Here is a 23,124-nt window from a genome sequence, read left to right as displayed (position 1 = left end):
ATATATATATAGCTCTTAAACTTGCCTTTAATAATTTCCTCTCATAACTGCATTTTATTATACTTATCATCAACAGAATTTTTGATAAAGCAATATTTAAATTTAAGTAGTGGTGCATTGCATCGTGCCTTAAGGCAAATTGCTGAAACTTCCCGTACCAGAATTAAATTTTCAAGCAAAAAAATTAATAACCAATAAATACTGATCGATGATTAATAACAATTGTTCTAAATATTTTCAAATAGATACTTGTAGTTACTATATATCTAATCGATCATATATTATACAGAGACGATTTTATCGCACAAAACACTTAAGGGGCACAACTAGTGTGAAATTTTCAAAAAATCGAATTTTCAATTTTTCCATATTTCGATAGGTTATACCTTTAAAAATAACATACTAAAATTTTAAATCCATATCTTAAATAGTTTTTGAGTTACAGCCATTAAAAGAGTATGTATATAGTAATAGTATAACGATCATTTAATCTTTAAACGCGCTTTTCTCGAAAGAGCATTTTCCGAATTTGCTGCAGCAATTACTCAAAAACAAATGATCCGATCACTATCAATTTATTTTTACATGTTCTATTTATAGTTCTCCGTAAAATGAACTATCGATTTTTTGATCGGATCAAAAATCGAATTTTGGCAGTCCAAAAACGACCAAAATTTTGGGTAAAATTCGACTTTTTTTAAAAAACGCCGTTATTTTGTCAATTTTTGATTTTTTTTCTTTATCGTAGTTCATTTTACAGACAATATTATCTAGTTTAACGAGATTTTTTTTTTTAATTTCATCCACGTAGAAAGCCGGAATCACTGCAGCAGTGAAGGGCCTTTTTTTGTCGCGCCGTTGGAGATCGACGATAACTTAAAAAATATTAATTTTTTTCCTTCAAAAATTTTACTGTGTATTTTTAAAACATGTATAAATGTATTACTAAAATTTTGAAATGATTGATATAGTAGTTTAATTTAAATTCCCAAAAATCACCTGTTTTTAGGCGGTTACACTAGTTGTGCCTCTTAAGAATATTTACCTTAATAAGAGTTGCCGAAAGAATCTTTATTACAATAAGGATAAATTTCTTAGAATAATGCATATGAAATTTATTTTTACAATTTTAAACTGAATTGTAAACTTAAAATTCATATTTAAAGTATAAAATTTTGTAGATTTTTAAAAATTAAAAAAAAAAATTAACAATTTTGAACTTTCTTTGATAAGTGATCTCTAAAAATTAAAAATTTTGGTACGAAATCTAAAAAAAAAATGTAACAAAATTAGTACTCATTTTTAAAATCTCTATGAAATATCTGATAATTTGATGTGCATATGTGTAATAATCATTTTTGACCGCCAAATATTTTTTGTTTTAGTTTTTCTCTGTATTTCCGAAACCGCTAAATCTGCCTTCACATAAATTTAATCAAATCGGGTATTTTGTTACCACAAAATCTGGATTACCATTCTTGGCACTTTTTGCCTCGTATCTTTAAAACGACTGAACGACTGAAACGACTGAAACGACTTATTATATTGTCTAGGGACTGAACCCACTGGACTTGCCTTCGCCAAAAAACTAATCAGCACGTCTTTCCTTCAATAGAAATCGAATCAAATGTTTATTTGAATCATTCAAATCGGTTGATAAGTGCGTCTGAAATCGTAGACAAAAAATTCTATCCAAATATACGTACACACACACATAAACTCACGCATATATATCAATTTTTTTAAAGGTAAGTATGCCAAAATTTTCAAAAACCTTTCAAACGTAAAGATATGGAAAAAAAATATTGCAATTACTATAACTTACTCTACGGAAAGTTAATTATCAGAAATGTGTTTTTTTACTCAATAATTTTATTTATATTTGGAAAAACATAAAAATTTGTAAATCTATGAAAATAATTATTCTGTGATTAAAGATTAGGTAAGTAGTAATTTAATAAAATTTATTTAGTACTGAAAGGATAAATATTCCATAATATACTCTTCTTTTATCTATGAATTTATCTCTGTATAAAAATGCATACCGCGTACCATCTTGCATTCAAGATGCTTATTCATGTTTATTACCCCTGCAAACGACGTCCTCCATTTTAACTGTCAAAATTACTCACCCATCCGTCAGAACAAGGTTGTACGCGATAATTTGTTAGAGTTGGATATCAATTGCGCTTTAAGGATCGAAAATCAGATTCGATAAAACCACCTAGGAGTGGAATAAATTCTTCTTAACCAGCTGCATTAAGTTATTCATCATAGGCCTCTCAGAGACTGCCGCTATGGATATGATGGTGTCGAGCCTTCAGCAGCAGAGGGCTGTTACCGAACAGCTCCGCAGGGAAGCCAGCGTCAAAAGAATACCGGTGTCTCAAGCAGTTGCTGATATTGTCAAATATATAAATGACTATGAGCAAGAAGATTGTTTGCTTGTTGGATTTACTAGTCAAAAGGTGAATCCTTTCAGGGAGAAGTCCTCCTGCATCCTGATTTGATTCAATATGCAATAAGTGGAATTTTATTATCATTTATGTATTTATTAATTTACCTTTATATAAGTATCTCAATGAAATCATAAAGTGAAACTGCCCAAAACTATAAATACCACATAAATGTATTAATGGAGATGTTGTAATTCAATAAAATATTGATGGTCGATGTATTTTTGTCTGATTAATGTGAATATATTTCATATTTTATATTAACGCTGTGCAAAATTTTATTTTATAAATTTCATAAAATTGTCCCATAATACATGTATATCTGGAGTATTGTTTGATCTTATTAAATAAACAAATTATCAGTAAAGGTGTTTTTCTTTTTTAACAACTTCATCATGTAATTAAACTTTACAGAGTTCAATTACATTACTTTAAAATTAAAATAGAAATTAGCATAAATATAATATAGTAAAATATTATCATTAATGCATTTTAACTAGGATATGTTTTAAATTTACTTATCATATCTTTAATTGTAACCGCTAATTTATAACCCACCCATAAATTATAAAAAATGAAGTGATTTAAATATCAAGCAATTAAATCCTTCGTTACACTCTCATTCCATAGATTAAAAACTTATAAGAAATAATAATATTGAATATTACTTTGTAAGTGAAAGATAATATAATTAAAAAAATATGATTCTATGCTTATTGCTATTATTATCAATTATGATGTGATAGACCTAGATAAAATACAAGAAAACAAATCTGAAAATTGATCGATAGAAATACAAATATAACAGTATAAATATTTGTATTAATATTATATTATTCAATTAACATTAGAACAATTTTGTTCCATAGCTTCAAATTTTTGCAATTCCACTAACAAAGTTTTCAGCTGTAATTAAAAGATGCATGATTATTTAAATTATCTCTTATACATCTTTATTTTAAATCATACCTTATCATCATTCATATCCTGAACATCCTTAGGAGCCTTTTCCCTATATCCTTCATTAAAAATTACTTGTTGCAATTTTGTAATCTTCTTCATAAGTTTGCGTTTTTTATTAATTGTTAATTGATTGGTACTTTCTGGTATTTGACTAGGAATGACATGCACAGAGCAAAATGCTCCTGCAGTATCAAAAAGAGAATTTTCAGGTGTTCGATTAGATATTTCTGTATTTTTGCATCCTGATAATGTTTGTATAACATTTAATTGTGGATGAATAAAATGATATTCAGGACTTTCTAGTACCATCTCCAGAACAACTAAAAATAAAGGAAAAATGAATTCAAAATTGCAAAGCAATAGAATTTTTGGTATATTTATACATTTCAAACACAAGTCCATATACCAAAATTCACCTTTTTTATCCTGTTTCTTGGAAATATTGTGAAGAAGACAAATTCTTCTAATTGTTGAAACGATGTCTAAAATTAGCTGAACATTTGATTCTAGTACATTGTCACTATACTCATTTATCTATTAAATAAAAAAAATTACTCAAAATTATTCTATACTACAAAATATAATTTTTTCTTACCTCATTATTTGGAAAAAATGTTCCCATATCGATTCCGTGAATATTATTTATCTCTGGTAATGCTTCTAATAATTTTTCACTAATATGTGGCATAAAAATTGATAAATGCTTTAAAGCAAAATTTAAACTTAATATAAGAGTATGGCAGCTATAAACAGTCCTCGAACTAAATTCTCTAGCAAATGGCTTTGTTGATTCCTGTAATTAAACGCAGTTAGAAATCATAAAAACTTTTTATAATAGTTGATAATGAATGCAATACTTACTATATAAACATCGCAAAGTTCTGAGTACAAAAACTGTTTCAGAGCAGCAGTGGCATAATGAAAATCATAATTTTCTAAACTTGTGTTCACTTTAGTAATCATTTGTGATAATTTGCTCAGAATCCATAAATCCATACATGTTAAGTTACTTTTATCAAATATTGCATTTTCAAACATTTTGTTTTCTCTACATAAATTGACTAATATTTTTGTGTATTTAGTAGCTTGCCAGATTTTATTCCCAAACAGTTTGTTTACATGGCATTCATTAACATCGAAGTTAATAAAATGTGATTTAATATTTTTAGAACATAAAGTATATCGCAATGCATCTATTCCACATTCTGGAATACCATTTTTAAATAATTTCTTTTGGCCTTCAATTGACTTTCTCACTTCTGCATCACTAAATAATCCTTGATTGTAAAATTTTTGCAATCTTTGTTGTAATTCCTACAACATGATAAAAATATAAGTTTTGTATATGTTGCAAAATTCGTGCAAAATATTAATTATTATTTTAAAAATAATTTTCTAATGTACTTCTAATGATTTTCCATTTATAACATCATCAGGTTCTATAGTATTTCCAAGACTTTTAGACATTTTTCTGCCATGCACATCACAAATAATACCATGTAGTAAAATTTTTTGAAAAGGCAATACGCCAGTCAGTTTTTTTCCAAGCATGACCATTCTAGCTACCCAAAAGAATAATATATCATGACCTGTTTCTAGAAGATTCAAAGGGTAATAGTTTTCTAACTGCTGAGTCTGTAAAATAATAAACATTTTATACAGAAGAATCATAAGTAGAGGTTTAGCCAAGAATTGTGCTTAGAGATTTACTTATCAAAATTTCTACCATTGGCAAAATATGATTATTAAAAAATTTCTAAGAGAAATAAAATCTTTTTATTTGTATACCTTTTTTGGCCATCCATGAACAGCAAATGGAAATAAAGCTGATGAAAACCATGTGTCCAATACATCTTGATCTTGTGTAACAACCAAGAAATCTTTAGATGTATTTAATTTAGAAGTTGCTTTATGTGCAGCTTCATTTGCATTTCGTGCTGCTACAAATATTTTCTTATCAGAATTATTTTTATCATAACATTCATACACAGGAATTTGATGACCCCACCACAATTGACGGGATATGCACCAATCTCTATTATTTAAACATAAATCTATCAGAAACTAAATTATTTGTAATATGTTTATAACACTTAAATAAATATTAAGTATATAATTTAAGCACACTAAAGTTCAGTAACTTTAGTAAAGTGAAAGCAAATGGTTAGGATTTTAATTACTACAGTTAATCTCATACACCAAAGTAATTTCAAATGGTAAAAATAAAGTAATTATTTTAACTATAACCGATTAATATAGTAATAATTTAAGTACCTTATTCCATTTAACCAGTTAAACCAATTCTGCTCAAAATGCTTTGGCTCTATTTCCAAGACACCATTTTTAACATCTTCTACTGCTGATTTAGCCAAGTCTTGGCAATTAACAAACCATTGCGGCCTTAATAATAATTCAATTACATCTCCTGTACGGCTGCATATAGGTATCACCATTGAATGATTTGTAATTTTTCTAAACAAATTGAGATCCTTTAATTCATTCATAATTGCATTTCGTGCATCATATCTATGCATTTTTGCAAACTTGCCACAATTACTATTCATATATCCTCTTTCATCGAAAATAGATATCATGGAAAGTTTATGCCTCTTTGATATTTCAAAGTCCTTGGCATCATGAGCCGGTGTTATTTTTACTGCACCTATTAAATAATAATAAATTGTTCAATTGTTCAATTATTTGGAATAGAAAATGAGACATTCATCAATTTTATATCAAGTCTGAAATTGAATCTTGATAAAATAAAAATCTGCACCACTTTTTTATTTGAGAAAAATGGAAAAAATCTTCAGCATGCATTTTGATTATACAAGAAGTATATTAAATTGGTATAGATATACATAGTAAACAATTATAAAGAAAATTCATTTACGACTTTTGATCAGTATGAGTATTTTAGAAGTAGCAACATACCTGTTCCAAAATCAGAGTCAACAGTTTCATCAAATATTATCGGTATTGTTTTATCTAGAAATGGATGTTTGGCTTGAACATTATTAAGATGTGCATACCTTGGGTCTTTAGGTGAAACAGCTATTGCAACATCACCATGAATCGTTTCAGGTCTAGTGGTTGAAACAATGATTTCTTCATCTTAAAATATTTAAAAAAATTTATTGATCAATAGAAATAAATATATAAGAAAAACTTAACAATCAAACAATTAGCATTCAATCTTATTTCAAAATAAATTAAATACATCATAGAATTTAATGTGGAAATAAATTTTTTGAAAGCTAATACTTTATTTAACATTTGTGGATGTTTATTAAAATAAAGGTGGTATAGTAGCATGGTAGTACAGTATTTAATCCTACCTCTATCACATAGTTTATATGCAAACTCTGTAAGTATTCCGAACTGAACTGGTTTATCATAACCGGGTACTCTTATAAAAGTGGGCTCTTTAATTTCTTTAGACTGAACTTCTATATCAGATATAGCACTTTGAAGATGACAGCACCAGTTTACAAGAGCATTGTCTCGATAAATTAATCCTTCATCAAATAATTGTATAAAAGCTTCGTTAACTGCTTCTACCATATCCTAGATTGAATCATATTATTAATATAATATGCTCATGAAATATATATGCATTTTATATAGTATACAATCATACAGAGTCAAGAGTGAAAACTTCTTTTTCCCAATTTAATAAGGTTCCCATGCCTTGTAATTGTTTTTTAATTGATGAACTTGTTTCTTCCTTCCAACTAAAATTTAAACAAATATTGAAAATATCAATGAAAATTGTAATTAGTAAAAAGATATTCAGCTTTGTTTGAATAAATCTTAAGCATCAAGCAAAATTGTGATTGAAATGATATGAAAAAATAACATTTAAGAGACAAGATATAATGTTGAATAAAAATATATTAAATCTATTAATATTAAAACTCCTTGATAATTTTGAGTATGTTCTCTCATGCAAATCTAATAATTTGACTACCTAAACTTGATATATTTTGTTAGTCTCACACCTACTTCCACACATGTTTGATAAAATCTTCCCTTCCAATATCAGACCGAGTCTTATTTATTTGTTTTAGTAACTGCTTTTCAACAATGACTTGTGTAGCTATTCCAGCATGATCAAAACCAGGTACCCACATAACATCAAATCCTCTTAATTTATACCTAAATAAGGTAATATAAAGAAAACGTTTATAAATAATTATATAAATAAATCTGATCCTAATATGACGCGCATGTAAGCGCATTTTGGTATAAAGTCAATTTTAACATAATTCAAAATGAACCAATCGACAAATTAATTCAAAAATATTTTTTTGATTTATATAAGCTTGGTTTTTATAATTACCATCTAGCTAACACATCTTGAATTGTTATATTAATTGCATGGCCCAGATGTAATTGTCCAGTAATATTTGGAGGAGGTAATACCATACTATATATTTTCCCATTGGTATTTTTTGGAAATATTCCTGGTGTCTTCGAATAAGTACTACATTCTACTTCTTTTGGTTTATATCCACTAGATAATTCTGTTGAGTATAATGAATTACTATGAAATAAATAATATAGCACACTTTTATTCGGTTATTACCCTTTTCAAATACATAAGAGGAAGTTTTTAATGAACGACTGAAATTGATTCCAACTAGATTTTTGTTCAAATATATGTAAATATTGTTCACTACAGATGTATTTATTAATGAAGATTGTTTGCTTTTAATTGAATACATTATGTAAATAAAAACACGAATAAAGTAAGGTTAGATAATACTTTATATCTTATGTTAAACGAACGATTGTCGCAGAATATTAGTGCATAGTTACGTAAACTATTTCAAGTCATTTTCTTCACATTAAAAATAATCACCAATGTCAATATAATGTAATTCATATATTCAAATTATTTTTATTACTTCATAATAAATTTGAGTGTTTTTAAAAAATGAGTTACTGTCATGTGCAATGTGCAGTACAGTGTTGTAAACATATGAAAATGAAGTTCGAAATGAAGTTGTTTTATTAACTTTGCTGCCAACCGTTTTTCGTTTTTTTAAATGCATGGATACAATTTTCCGTCCACGTTTTCGGGCGCACGGATTAACCGATTTGAATGGTTCAATAAACATTCGATTTCTATTGATAGGGAGATGTGCTGATTAGTTTTTGGCAAAAACGGTTCAGCCGTTTCGGAGATACGGAGCAAAGAATGCAGAAAATAGAAATCGAGTTTTTGAAAGATCGGAGCATCATATTTGAATGATCCAAAAAATATTCAATTCATAATAACGGGGAGAAGTGGTGATTAGTTTTTGGTAAAGGCAGGTCCAGTGGTTTCGGAGATACAGAGCTAAATGTGCAAGTAAAGGTAGTTTTTGAGAGAACTAAGCGTCCGATTTGAATGATCCAAAACACTTTCTGCTTATCTTAACAAAATAATTGCTTTTGGAAAACAAAATTTTTGTATCAATTTATTTTTTCAAATTTTCTTTTTTTTAAACAATGTTTTTTTTGTATATCGAAAATAATTCAGATTTTAATTGTAATTCTGACTTAAGTTCTAATATACTTTAAACAAATATTTTCAAATTTGCAATTCAGTTTATATATTTCTTATAAATATTCGACAATGTTACAGTATTTATAATAATCTATTTGAAAACATTTAATATTTCTCGAACATTTCGTTACGGTACGGGAAGTTCCAGCAATTTGCCTTAAGGCGCGATGCCATACACACCACTAGTTTTTTCTGTTTTCTATCAGTTCATGTGATGAATAATATATTATTCATATTATAAATAATATGAATAATAATAACACATATTATGAATAATAATAACACAAATTTCTCAAACAAAAATAACTCCTATTATTCAATTTTATAATGTTTTGCATTTGCAAGTGGAAACAACAAATCTGAAAAATTTGTGTTAGTAATAAATCAACTTATTGTTAGTAAAATATGCTTTTATGTTTAATAATTTATTAGGAATACGTATGATACAAATTCTTATATTTCAATAATTAATAAATTTTAAGAAAATCATAAATTTGTGGATAGAAAAATAAAATAAAAGCTTTTGTACAATTTAATTTTGCGGTGTTATGCTTAAAGAAACAATTCATAAAATGTTACAATAAACTATTCAAAATTTTATGTAATGACTATAATTGTTCCAGAGAACTAGCAGGAGCCGTTGAACTAACTTTAACATGAATTTGATTTTTGATCATGGCTGCTCTAAGAATAAGCATTTTCGTTCTTCTTTGATATTCACGTCCCATTGCTAAACTTCGTTCAAATGTTGCACTTCTCTGATCAGCATCTTTGGCATATAATATTTTATTATGGGAATCGATCCTGGCTTGAATTTGTCCATCCAAAATGAGTTGCATCAATTCATCTTCAAGAGCACTCACAGATCTATTAAAAGCTTGTGCCATTTTATGCATGTCTGCAGATTTGTAAGGGCTAAAATATTGAATTAATGCTCTATTCCTAATTTGAGTATACAATGCGTTCACATGAGGGGCAAGATACATATCTAATAACAAATTGTCTCGAATTTCATCCATCAGCTTTAAACAACAGGCATATTTAGAATCATAAAATTTAATAATGATATCTCTTAATTGTGGTTCAGTTTCTAGAAATAGCTTGAATGAACTACTAAATATGACATTCTTTAGTAATTCTTTTCTGTCAAATGTAGCAAGTGCACACAGCCCACCATATATTGCCACATTGCTTGGAGACAACAATTCGGTATAATCACAATGATCTATACTAGCAGCAAGAAAATGTTTAGCAGCAGATTTATATTTTCTTGTAGCTAATTCAGCAAGCCCAGCAGCGCATTTAAGTCGTGTTGTGATCATTTGATTTAAATCCTTACCCAAAACTTCAGCAAAATCTGGAGTACTTTCAGCTTTTGAAACATAACTTAAAACATGGGACCAATTTTGAAGATAAACAGATACTTTAATAACATTTAGACACATATTAAGAACATGCTTTCCACTAGTACAATAATCACGTGCCCTCGAATAGCATTTTAGAGCATTTGATAGATCACCACAGTCCATGTAGTGATCCCCCAAATCGTCGTGGCCTCTACGAATGCTCTCTTTTATTGAATTAGATTTGTAGTTCTTAAGGTCAGTATCGAGTTTTTCTAATTTCAACGCTGCTTTTTTACCTTTTGTTTCAACCCACTGAATATCTAGGATTGGAATATCTTGGGATGCTGATTGAGCTGCTAAATCTGGTAGATTGGGACCCGCTGTCTCTGCCAATTTCTTATGCAAGTGTTGGTATAAGTTAATATTATAGGTTGTCATGACATACATCAAAGCCATTTTCAGAGCCTCTTGTCTTAATGAAGGGCAGTGATCTGCTATGTAAATAAGCCGATGTAGCCTTGCTAAGCCGGTGTAGCTGCTAGCATAAGCATCCAAATCCAATGTTGGATTTTCCACAATGTATGTTTCTTCTTCATTATTCTCGTTATCTTCGGGAGGGGCGTCGATTTGCATAGGTTCTACCGCATTCTGTAAAACAACAATGATTCAAAAAACCAGAAAAAAATATATTGATAAAAATATCTTACCATATTTACAAATGCTTTTCTACTGAACTCGAATTTCATTCACACGCAAAATGACATTTCAGTCATCATAACCTTACAATACACTGTTAACATAATTAGATAAATTTAAAATCAATTAGATAAATATCATTTAAAGTTTTTATTTGATTTATATAGCTAAACAAACAAACATTCAACGTAAATAATATGTACCTGATATAATGCATTCTGGATCGGCATTTTGACTTTTATAGATTTGCCTTGTTGGCAGCCCGAATTTTGGTATTCGCGAAAAACGTGGTAAAACTGTTAAATTTGAATTATTAATATGCGTACCTACATTTCGTATGGATATCACAAATATTTTATTTGATAGATAAATATTTGTCAAATCTTATGAGTAGATTCCATTTCATAAATGCTTATATATTTTATATTATTAATATTATTATATTATTTTATAATTATGTTGTATTAACTTTTTCTTAGGGCAAGTTACAGCAATCGCAAAAAAATCGAAAATGAAATTTTTTATATATCTTTACGTTTCAGAGGTTTCTGAATATTTTGGCATACCTTAGAAAAAAAACATATATTTGTGTGTGTTTGTGCGGATACAAATTTTCGTCGACGATTTAGGTAACACGGTTCAACCGATTTCAATTATTCTAAAAACATTCGATTCCTAAGGAGACGTCCTGATTAGTTTTTAGCATAGGCAGGTCTAGCCGTTTCGAAGATACGGGGCAAAAAGGGCCAAAAACGAGAACTCAGTTTTTAAGAGAACGGAGCGTCCGATTAATAATTCAAAAAACATTTTACATGTATTTTTTTAACTTCCCGTAGGGTAAGTTATTATAATGGGCCGAAAATCGAAATTGAAAATTTTTACATTTCTCGACGTTTTGAAGGTTTCTGAACATTTTGGCATACCTCAGAAAAAATGGATGTGTGTGTGTATGTATGTATGGATACAAATTTCCAGTCACGTTTTCGGGCGCACCGATCAACCGATTTGAGTGGTTCAAAAAACATTCGATTCCTATTGATAGGGAGAAGAGCTGATTATTTTTTGGCAAAGGCAGGTCCAGCCGTTTCGGAGATACGGAGCAAAGAGTGCAGAAAATAGAAATCGAGTTTTTGAGAAAACGGAGTATCCGATTTGAATGATCTAAAAAACATTCAATTAGTAATGATTGGGAGAAGTGTTTATTAGAGAACTAAGTGTCCGATTTAAATGATTCAAAGAACTTTCTGCTTGTCTTAACAAAATAATTTATTTTAGAAAAAAAAATTTGTTTCAACTTTTTTTTTTCAAAAATTTTTTTTTTTTTGTATATCGAAAATAATTCAGATTTTGTTTTTAATTCTGACTATAGTTCTAATATACTTTGAACAAATAATTGCAACTTTGCAATTCAGTTTATATAATTATTATAAATATTATACAATGTTACAATATTAATAATAATCTATTTGAAAACATTCAGTATTCGTCGAACATTTCGTTACGGTACGGGAAGTTCCAGCAATTTGCCTTAAGGCAGGATGCCATACACCCCACTATAGTTAATTTTAATTTTGAAAATTTGCTTTATTTGACTCAAATACATACATTGATTTTTACATAAAGATTCAAATTGTATACACCTATTCTAGGAATATCACTCATTATACTATTATCATAATATAATATTGTTTGCATATATATTTGTTTCAATTAATTAATATAAATATGAAAAGAGCTACTAAAAACATACTGCCATCATGTGTGTTTTACATGTATTGTCGAAGAACTGATAACATTTTTGGAAAGGCAGGTCTAGCGGTTACGTAGATCTAGTAAAAAAAGTAAAAAAAATGCCAATTGGTCAAAAATGGTCATTAGACATATGCACATCAAATTATCGGATACTTTATGGAAATTTTAATAATATGTATCAATTTTGTTTACATTTCTATGGGTATCGTAATATCGTTTGTACGTTAGACGGCGACGCGGCGCTTACGCGCTTCGAGAGGTAAAGCAGTGCGATTGCTTTGAAAAAAAAGTTCAAAATCTCCAAAATATTTCAAACTAAAAAAAATTTTTCTCCAAAAGTTTTTTTTTCAAAAAAGTAAATATTTTTCAAAAATTTAAAGTTTCTCAAAAATCTAATTTTTTCAAAGTTTGAAACAATCTTTTTTTACAAATTTAATTTTTGGTACGAGAAGTTTCAGCAATTTGCCTTAAGGCACGATGCCATGCGCCCCACTAGTTTAGTTATAAACTTTAAAACGTTAAACATTAATTAATTTAAACTAACTATTCTTTACAGGCTTTTCAAGCCACTCATCATGATAATTTCTGAAGCACCTATACAAATTAATTTAAATAAACGTTCGCCTGTACCAACACATCATATACATACACATTTAAAACTCGAGAGCTCACGGTCGCCTTTAAATACAACACGCAATCGCCGATAAACTCTTAGTTCGAGTTCTGAATTCATATCATAATGTTGCTACTGTATACTTTTTCAATATTTCTGGCCTCTTGTGCCTTCGCCGCGGTACCTATTGTTGAAGAGGTCAATGAGACCCCCGTCGTGGGCATCCTGACCCAGGAAATTGCTTATAGCCTGAACCAGCAATATCCTGACCAGTTCAAGAGCTACATTGCGGCGTCCTATGTTAAATTTGTCGAAGGAGGTGGTGCTAGAGTTGTTCCGATATGGTAATTTATAAATTTATATTAAATTTTTATTATTAAAGCCAAGTAGATTTAACATATATTCACATAAACATAAATAATATATTAATAAATTTAAAAAATATGTTCATTTTTACAATATTAAACGAATGGGAAAACAACTTTTGAGTTGTTTTTCTAGCATGTCCATTTAATATACAATGTCTCTTTAGGGATGACAATTGCAAATTCCCCAAATTTATTAAATGTCTTTAACTGGACAGTTGTAAATAAAATAGAGAAAAATAAGAAAAAATATTTACAATATTTGATTTTATATTATTTTTTTCATTTTACTAATTTCAGGATCGACAAAGACAGAGACTACTACAAAGATATAATGAACAAAGTCAGCGGGTAAATATATTTATTTATTTTCATTAAAATATTTTTCTTAAGGGTCTAGAATTTTCAAAAAATCGTTTTTCTTTTTTTTATACTTTCAAAGTTTAACTCTTTAAGAATGTGTTTACAAGAGGATTTTTTAAAATTCAAATTATTTTCGAAGATAAGGCTGTTTGACCAAGATATAATCTTTTGTTCTGTTTCCTTCCTCTGCAAAACTTTAAACTAGTTTACCTCGAAATTGTTTTTATTCGAGATGATACCCACGATTTCTCAACTTCTACTAGATCGATTTACTTGAAATTTTTACAGAGTCTTTTTTATAGAAATCTCATCTGTATGAACTACGCTCATCCTCAAATTCCGATTTTAACTATTTTTAAAAAATTCGAGAACATAAAAAAAGTTGTAATTTTTTTTTAGTTCAAACGATTGTAACATTATTCTAGATTAAATATATATTAATATATTAATAAATATATTTCTTAAAATTAAATATTATATATATTTCTTCAGATTTTGAGACCCCCCACACTTCATCACTTTCTAGAAGTAAAACTTTACGATCATTGTTAATTTTTATTTCTTTTCCAAATTCTCGCAACATTACTATAAATTGTAAAAAATGTAGTAAAAATATTGTTTGCCCTTTTTATGGCCATTCAATAAAACTCATAAAATTCATGCCTCTAGACCAGAACACCCACTTAAATGTATTTTCAAAAATATTTGTTCAATATGAAAGTATTGTTCAATTAGCAAGCGACTAAACTTTTTTTCATTATTGAAAGAAAATAACAATTTTTATATGGCTTTATTAATGTTTATGATAATTTCAAATTAAATAAGGTTTAACAGCTTAGATGTCATTTTATTAATAGAATGCGTTAGGCATATATTATTTCAAGTAAATATATAGTAAGACCAGTAAAAATAGAATTATCGAGAAAAGAGATTTTTTTAAAAAAAATTTCCTCTTATAGATAGCAATATGTTTTCAAGTGTAAATGACCCCGGCATTACAGCATTACAGAAATTATAATAAAAAAGGAGTTTCCTTATATAGATCCACATTGTTCAAGAATTCTATACCGGATGAAATAAAGCCAATCACAGATTTAACTGAACTAAAATTAAATTAAAAGCACACATTACAGATGAACTAAATTATATTGATTACTGCTATTGTTTTAATTTTTGTATATATTGTTTGCGTATATATGTATGTTTGTTCCTATGTTTATATGTTTATATGTTTATAAATTTTAAATAGATTAGAGAATAAACTATTATGGCTTTTTGTAAAAATATTTATGTGATGTCTCTCACCAAACAATTTGTCTGACTGAGATTACAGTATGTTGTATGTATGAACATATATTTTAATTAATAAAAAAGGAAAATATTGATTTGTTAAACCTCAATTTTTATTTTTATGTTTTAGAGTTCTGTTTCCTGGTGGCGCAACCTGGTTTAATCAATCCGATGGATACGCAGATGCTGGACGACATATTTTTGATATTGCAAAGGAAATGAACGACAATGGGCAGTATATGCCTTTGTGGGGCACTTGTCTTGGTTTTGAACTGCTTCTATATTTAGATTCGAATGGAGAAAATAGAGCTCATTGCAGTTCCAGTAAGCAGCCGTTGCCTTTAGAATTTAAACAAGGTAAGAAAATTATATTTTTAGAATATGAAATAGTAAATGAAGGTGAATTTTCATAAAAGACAAGTATTTTTTTTATTTCTCAAGAATCAATTTCAATCTGTTTTAAAAATACAAATCATTTACTAATTATGAATGACATTTAATAATATGTAATGTTAAGACCAAAATAGAGTTCACCCATTGGTATTCCTTTTGGTGTTGATTGAAAAGATGCTTTTGTAATCTAGGTGACTTTAAGAAGCTTAACTAATAATCTAAATACATAATAAAAATAGTGAATTATAAATGAAGTAACAACACAAAAAGAAAAGAAAATAAAATAAACTTAAATAAATAAATAAATAAAGAATCAAAAGCATAAAAGTACAAACATAAATGCCGTATCTACATTTTAGATGCAAGCGAGAGGTCGTTTCCTAAAAAAGACAAATAAGAAGCGCTCAAATAGTTTTTCATTTTTAATTATAAATTATAATTATATTTATATCAGCTGTTTTTAGCATATTGAATATTGTTATTGTTATAAGCAAGGTATATGATTCAAATAACTTATGTTAAATAAATGCGCAAACTGCAAGTGAAAATTTTTAATAACACTCAATTGCACACTGTTTCAAAGAAGAATAAAAAGTGTAAATTAATGATTTTATTTGCTTCAAAATTTTAAGTGAAATTTTAATTAAAAAAAGTTTGAATATCCTTACTATAGTTATATTACTAACTTTCGCTATTTCTACTTCAAGCAAGTAGACTACTTGCTCTATATGCATGTTTGATTTTTAAACGTTTTGGTCATGTTGCTATTATTTAAAGAGCGATAAAATTGAAATTATGGTCTGATTTGAATTTTATGTCTGATAAATATTTTTTCCTGATAAATTTGAACATAATTATTTAAGAAAAATCAGCGGATTCGTCATACAGTTTAATTTCTTTACATGAAAAAATTACATTCATGCATATTATTTAATCATTGTAATTGTAATAAAATCATTGTAATTGTATATTACAATCACTATGTCAATGTTGTTTTTGTTTGATAAGAAACCTCTATTTTATGTTTATCTTATCGTCTCAATTGTTAATTATATTAAATCAATTCGTGATTTTGATCAAATGAAAGTGCTTTGATTAATTTTATTCGCCGCCACAACAAAAGGCTTATTGCATAGTTGAATAAAAAATCAACAAATTTTCCATTGCTTAAATGACAAAAATTTTAATTCTATCAATATACGATATAAATTAGTGAATTTAATTTTATTTATAATACATAAAATATTACATTCTTGTAGTTAATTTGAATTAATGTTTAATATTAAAGCGTTTTATATATTTATTGAAAATTAATTATGAAGTACAATTAGTTTTTGAATTGGTTAATCTTATCTGTTCACTTACCGAAGATAATAATGTACATTCGCACGCATATTACGCAATTATTAAACAAAGCGTTTAATTTTACAAGTTATTTACACTTATTGAATTTTTTTATTTTCAAAAAATAACCACTATTATTATATTATTCTAATATTTTTTTAAATAGAGGTGGTTCAGAATTTTTAGTAGAAATTTAACTTTTTGGAAAAAAACTTTTTATATAAATATGTACTAATATAAGAAATAAGATATTTTCAGCATGCTTCTTATTGTCAGTCAATAGAATCAAAATCTTATTATTTTGTCAATAATATATATGAACAGTAATAATAATACTTAAGTTATGTACACACATTCATATTATATATGTATGTAATGTTACATTTGTTAACAATATTTAAGATGCTATTGTATATTTTTTATTATTATTGCTAGTTTTAACTATTAGATTACAATATAATCTATAAGTTAAAAGTGAGGAATTAGTTAAAGAGAGGGTTAAATTTATATATAAATAAGAGAACAAGTTTTTAAACAGACAAATATCCTGGATGAACCATCCGCAGTTATTAAGAAGAAAAACTAAGTTTGTGTTGTTTGTTTTCAGCTAATGTTATATTGTTACACTTTTAAAAAAAAAATCTTAGTTTTTCTTCTTAATAGCTTTATATTATTGGATAGATGCCTGTTAAGATCTTTTTGGTTTTTGAAATCTTTTGCCATATCTCAAATATTATTATATATTGGGCAAGGGTGGAAAATTTTGTTTGTTCAAATTTCAATTTTACTTCTAAATTTTTAAGTTTTTTTTTAAACCAAATGATAAAGATTGAATATATTCAAGATTGCATTATTTTCAAAACTGCTTGAATTTTTGCTCAAAATTCTTTTAATTTTGTGATTAAAAGTTTTTCAAAAGCACAACTTAGTTCTTATTTTTTAATAACTGGATTGACGCCTAGTAAAAAACTTTTTTATTTATAACTATATTATTATGTGATCATGTATATTCAATATATTATATTTCTTCACAATACTTTCACAGGTTATGGTCAAAGTAGAATGTTTAGCCGTGCTCCGATGCATATTATGCAAAGTTTGGCAAATGAACCAATAACTGCAAATTTTCATCAGTATTGTGTTACCGAACAGGTAAAAAAATTACTGTTAATGATTGTTTATTAATAAAAAAAATCAAGATAATGAAATTTACCGATTATTGAAATATTAATCTGGATTAATCATGAATTACAATATCCATGATAATGTGCATATTTGAAAACCATTAAATATTTTCATTTTAGTATATGATTAATAAATATTTTTTACTTATCTTGGGTATTTTTGGGATATGCTTTAATTGAATACTTAAAAATTGCAGAATCTGACAAAGTTTGAGATCGACCATGATTGGAATGTTTTATCAGTGAATAAGGATTGGAATGGTCTTGAATTTATTAGTTCTATTGAATCTGTAAGGTAATAATTATATAATATATTCAAAAAAAGTGTTCAACAAAACATTTCAAGTAATTTTTACTTACAAAAAGTGAAGAATTTTCATCATTTTTGTGAACAAATTCTAAAGTTGGAAATGTATTCCAACGTCGTCCTTTACTAAAGTAGATACTTATATAACTGTTAAGGCAATAATATAAATCAAATCAAATCGTTTACCTTATGTGATTATTCCAGGTATCCATTCTACGGCGTCCAATTCCATCCAGAGAAGAACATTTACGAGTGGGTCCCCAACAGGAATATCTCTCACACCTTACACGCAGTTCAGGCTGCTCAGTATTTCGCTGAATTTTTTGTTAACGAGGCCAGAAAGAGTCCAAATAAATTTGATGAAAAAGAATTGGACAACGAGATAATATACAACTATCATACGACCTTCACAGGATTGAAAGGATCATCATTCGAAGAATGCTATATGTTTGCTGATCCACCTCTGAAGAAGACAAATCAGGCTGCTGAAAGGAGCGCGCCCAAAGGTTTGATATTGCTGTCGGTGGCAGTTCTTGTGTTTTCTCGCATGTCTTCAAAATTAGTGCTTGCTGAATCGTTAGAAATAATTGATAAGTTATATAAGCATAGATATACCTCCATTGCAACTATATCAATTATTTAAAGTATATAAACATAGTTTTATGGAATGAATTTCAATTTACGACTGCAAATACGCTAGGTAATGATAGAATTTTAGATCTGAAATGATAAAATATCTTTATAATATTTAATATGGTTTCAATGGAGTAGCTATGCAATCTGCCTGCCAAATTTGAAGCATTTGTATTCACCTTTTAGTCCAGCACATAGATGCACTTGGCCAACATCGCATGAAATTTGTCCATAATTGTGATATTTTGTCTTCAAAATTTTTAATTTAATTTTGAATAAAACGTATTTTTATAATTGATGCAGAAAAAAAAACATAATGGAGGTACAAATATACTTCAATTGCGAAATTAAATAACAGTCGCTTGATGAATTTGATCATTCGGAATTTCCACAGTCGTCTACAGATTATCCCGGTATAACATATTTATTGTGAATATATGTGTGTTTATTGTGAATTCTACCGCTTTGCCAACTTTGTTTAAAAAATACGATAAAATACCTATTAATTAATTAACCTATTAATAAGCTGCAATATTTTCAGAAATATTTACTATCTTTATTCCCTGATACTCGGTACTCGTGACAATTGCAAACTTGCTGAGGTCAGCAATCCTGATCATGATGGAACCATTTGTAGATTAGATTCACAGTCAAAAATTTTAATCATTATTATTTTTTTCAAAATTTTGACTCGCTAATTGCGAAATGAATACTTATTTTACCGCCGTAACGCCGCGGCATCCGAGTGGAAAGGGTTAGGTTTGCAATAGCGTACCGTACTCTAATGCGTCTTTTCTAAAGAAAACTGAGAAATCTCTTAATTACAGCTAAATATATAAACATTACCCAAGAAATTATGCCGGAGCGGCGGCATCCGAATGGAAAGGGTTAATTGTGCAATAGCGTACTTGTAATGCGTCTTTATAAATAAAGTTAAGAAATCCTTTGATTGCAGCTAAATAAATAAACATCATCCAAGAATGTTATTTATCATATGGCTTATAAAAATTCACACATACGCACTTTGCAATTCCGGTTTTATGGGTCATTTTTAGAAGTTTTGCTGAGGAAACCATAGCTCGGATGTTAATTTCGAGCCAGCGATTTTGTTCTATATATTAAATATCAACTTACAACACAATAAGGATATATAAGGTATAAACCTTATTGTCTTATTTTTATCACGAAGTTAATTTACACTGAAATTTTAAACAAATCACAACTTTATAAAATGAAGTTCAAAATAACATTGTAGAGTGATCTTATTTACATAATTAATATTCGTTTCATTCATAGTGCATATATGAATATATACGGGTCAAATTTGCTTGCCACATTTTTTTTAAACAATTCACTTCTCATAAGCCTATATAATATTTTAAATAAAGTTTTGACCTATCAAATCAAAGATCAAAATTTTGTCAAATTTCAAGACTTACAAGAATAGTAATCAATAGTCGGCGATTTTTGTTCTATATATTTAAATATCAACTCATATCATATGAGTTATATTCATATATGCACTATGAATGAAACGAATATTAATTATGTAAATAAGATTACTCTATAATGTATTTTTGAACTTCATTTATAAAGTTGTGATTTGTTTAAAATTTCAGTGTAAATTAACTTCGTGATAAAAAGTCGTACAAAATAAATCGCTACTATTCATATACTTTTTTATTCTTATCAGCTAGTTGTAAAAGGTGTTGATTTTTTTTGTTATTTTGCTAATAATGAGATAAAAGATAAAATTAGTTAAAAAAATAACTGAGTTCCTATTTACATACATTTCAGAAAAAATGCTTTCCTTTTCTTTTTTTTGTTAATATTATCAAATTTGCATTAATACATAAAAAGAGTAATGGGTAGGTACTTATATACTTTACATTAAGTTCACTTTTACTTATAGTAAGATATAATATATTTGAATTAAACGAAGCATAAATACTGTTATGAATTCATAAAATTTGTTATTTTATGTCGGTGTTTTTTGTTATATATATTACTACATAATTTAGCTTAAAATAGATAGAAATAATTCAAATCATAAGGCTATAAAAATAATACTATGATTCTATATTCGCACATGCAAATGTATGGTATGCCGCATTTATATTAGACTTGTTCTATTAATAAGACATTACTGGAACTAATTATTATTTATAGAAAGTAAATATAAATCTAATCAAACCGTTTGAAACTCAATCGTTCATTAATTAGAAATTTGTCGCTTATCGAATGTAATCTCAATTTAAATCTTATTAATAAATATTCCAAAAGAATGTTGATCAATGAACATTCTAAAGGAATGCATCAGAAAATATTTGCATTAATATTATCAACATTTTTTCCATAGCGACATAATTCAGTTATTAAATATAAATTGTTGCATTCTTTATTTCAGTATCATGTCAATATGAAATTACGGAATCGGATACTACAGAGCAGATTAAATGCAATGATGCATTTTAAGAAATTAATTGTGATTAAATTATGATGTGATTTTCATAACAATAGAGTATAAAAGATTTGTAAACTTACTTCTTTAAAATTTTTTGTGTATTTTTTGTATTTGAATTGTACAATAAAATATGTATAAAAACTATGTATATTATTAACTATAGTATATTATTAACTTCCCGTAGGGTAAGTTATAGTAATCGCAAAAAATGAAGTTCTCGTCGACGATTTCGAGAACACGGATCAACAAATTTGAAAGATTCAAAAATAAAAAAAAACATTTTATGAATCTTTCACGCGCTTCATATTTCATATCGCAGCTAACACACCGCGATGCTTTGAAAAAAAGTTCAATATTTCCAAAATATTTCAAAGTATAAAAAAAATCAAATTATTCTAAAAGGTCAATTTAAAAAAATTAAAATCTTATAAATCAAATTTTTTCAAGGGTTCTAAAAGGAAAATTGAAATCTTTTTAAAAATTTAATTTTTGGTACGAAAAGTTCCAGCAATTGCCTTAATGCTCGATGCCATGCACCACTAGCAGTGGCGTAGGAACCAAATTTTTGATGGGTGGGCTCGTTTTTTTTTTTTTTTGATAGGCAGCCCAGTGGGCTCGTTTTTTTTAGAGATATTACTCCATATAATTTTTTGAAATTGATGGGTGGGGCTGAGCCCCACCATCAAAATTCATGGGTGGGCTCAAGCCCACGCAGCCCACGCGGTTCCGACGCCACTGACCACTAGTTTCATTATATTACAATATTACAAACTGCGTTACAAAAAGTATACAATTATAATTACACTATATGCACTTTCGATATAAGCACTGTACAGCTGCCTATAAAATTAAAATGTTATGATAATTTGTTAAATAAGTTTTTAAGCATTTATTCTGAATGTTTAATGAATTTGAAAATATAATAATTCATATCTTGTTGATCCTATTATTATTATTATTTAACAAATGATAAATTTAATAGTGAAGAGACTTGTTACAAATTCATTTCTTACAGATAAAGTTTCCAAATCATACTCATACCTCATATGACTTGATTTATCAAAGTATTTTTGAACAACCCAATGGTTTTATAACTATTTGATATAGCTTTTTTTTAAATATATTTCTCTATTAGAAAAGAGTGTTTTTTAATTATTCATCTTATTTTTAATTGAAAATTCTTTACCATACTCGTTTAAAAATTTAGTTTCAGTCGTTTTTGTTTTCATTTCCTCATTTATTTTAACATCAGCAAATTTCCGGAATTTGCCTATCAAAATAATGCCAAACACTTTGATATTTTATAATAAAACCATTATTTATTTCATAATTATTATAACATTTTTTACAAATAGCGTAGCATTGTGCTCATAATGAAAGATCTATTTAAATTTAACGGAT

At 27.6% G+C, this 23,124-nt stretch overlaps 5 protein-coding genes across 7 annotated transcripts in view; 3 read left to right on the top strand and 2 right to left on the bottom strand.

The window, feature by feature from the left end:
* The window catches only part of LOC113388196 (valine--tRNA ligase), a 33,695-nt gene extending 25,549 nt beyond the window's left edge, over positions 1–8,146 (bottom strand). The window contains exons 1-2 of the mRNA XM_026625597.1: positions 8,008–8,146; positions 7,762–7,945 (exon numbers count right to left, since the gene is read on the bottom strand). Coding sequence (XP_026481382.1) covers positions 7,762–7,945; positions 8,008–8,146 — 323 coding nt within the window. The remainder of the gene's footprint in view (positions 1–7,761; positions 7,946–8,007) is intronic.
* On the top strand, positions 2,112–2,633 carry LOC113387550 (guanine nucleotide-binding protein subunit gamma-1-like). The gene has a single exon (XM_026624885.1). The coding sequence runs from the start codon at positions 2,298–2,300 to the stop codon at positions 2,508–2,510; it is 213 nt and encodes a 70-aa protein (XP_026480670.1). The 5' UTR covers positions 2,112–2,297; the 3' UTR covers positions 2,511–2,633.
* A 1,327-nt stretch (positions 8,147–9,473) lies between the features above and the next one.
* The window catches only part of LOC113387600 (COP9 signalosome complex subunit 1-like), a 256,475-nt gene continuing 242,824 nt past the window's right edge, over positions 9,474–23,124 (bottom strand). Inside the window, exons 1-3 of one of the 3 annotated variants that reach the window (XM_026624941.1) lie at positions 11,219–11,281; positions 11,027–11,109; positions 9,474–10,967 (exon numbers count right to left, since the gene is read on the bottom strand). In XM_026624941.1, the coding sequence (XP_026480726.1) occupies positions 9,582–10,967; positions 11,027–11,065 (1,425 nt within the window). In that variant the 5' untranslated portion in view covers positions 11,066–11,109; positions 11,219–11,281 and the 3' untranslated portion in view covers positions 9,474–9,581. Of the gene's footprint in view, positions 10,968–11,026; positions 11,110–11,218; positions 11,282–23,124 lie in introns of those variants that run through there. The other 2 variants (XM_026624942.1, XM_026624943.1) reach the window with 2 other exon arrangements.
* On the top strand, positions 13,500–21,734 carry LOC113388195 (gamma-glutamyl hydrolase-like). The gene is made up of 7 exons (XM_026625596.1): positions 13,500–13,724; positions 14,046–14,096; positions 15,529–15,755; positions 18,181–18,287; positions 18,517–18,614; positions 18,831–19,132; positions 21,667–21,734. Exons 1-7 carry the CDS (start codon positions 13,507–13,509, stop codon positions 21,732–21,734), a joined length of 1,071 nt encoding a protein of 356 aa, XP_026481381.1. The 5' UTR covers positions 13,500–13,506.
* Positions 22,250–23,124, top strand: part of LOC113388194 (gamma-glutamyl hydrolase-like) — an 81,216-nt gene continuing 80,341 nt past the window's right edge. Inside the window, 1 exon segment of the mRNA XM_026625595.1 lies at positions 22,250–22,295. Within this exon segment, the coding sequence (XP_026481380.1) occupies positions 22,250–22,295 (46 nt within the window).

This window comes from Ctenocephalides felis, unplaced genomic scaffold (genome assembly GCF_003426905.1).
Source record: "Ctenocephalides felis isolate EL2017-DRISC unplaced genomic scaffold, ASM342690v1 CF-g0.4_SCAFFOLD_03572, whole genome shotgun sequence".
Classification (NCBI taxonomy): domain Eukaryota; kingdom Metazoa; phylum Arthropoda; class Insecta; order Siphonaptera; family Pulicidae; genus Ctenocephalides; species Ctenocephalides felis.
Note: the sequence above shows the minus strand (reverse complement) of the source record. Positions and strands in the feature narration are given on the sequence as shown.

What these genes read in the sequence shown, in the direction of transcription:
- LOC113387550 (XM_026624885.1), top strand. Translation starts at nt 2,298, where the DNA reads ATGGATATGATGGTGTCGAGCCTTCAGCAGCAGAGGGCTGTTACCGAA.
- LOC113388195 (XM_026625596.1), top strand. Translation starts at nt 13,507, where the DNA reads ATGTTGCTACTGTATACTTTTTCAATATTTCTGGCCTCTTGTGCCTTC. An exon ending in GCTAGAGTTGTTCCGATATG is followed by an intron (nt 13,725 to 14,045) that starts GTAATTTATAAA and finishes TACTAATTTCAG; the next exon opens with GATCGACAAAGACAGAGACT. An exon ending in TGAAAGGAGCGCGCCCAAAG is followed by an intron (nt 19,133 to 21,666) that starts GTTTGATATTGC and finishes TCTTTATTTCAG; the next exon opens with TATCATGTCAATATGAAATT.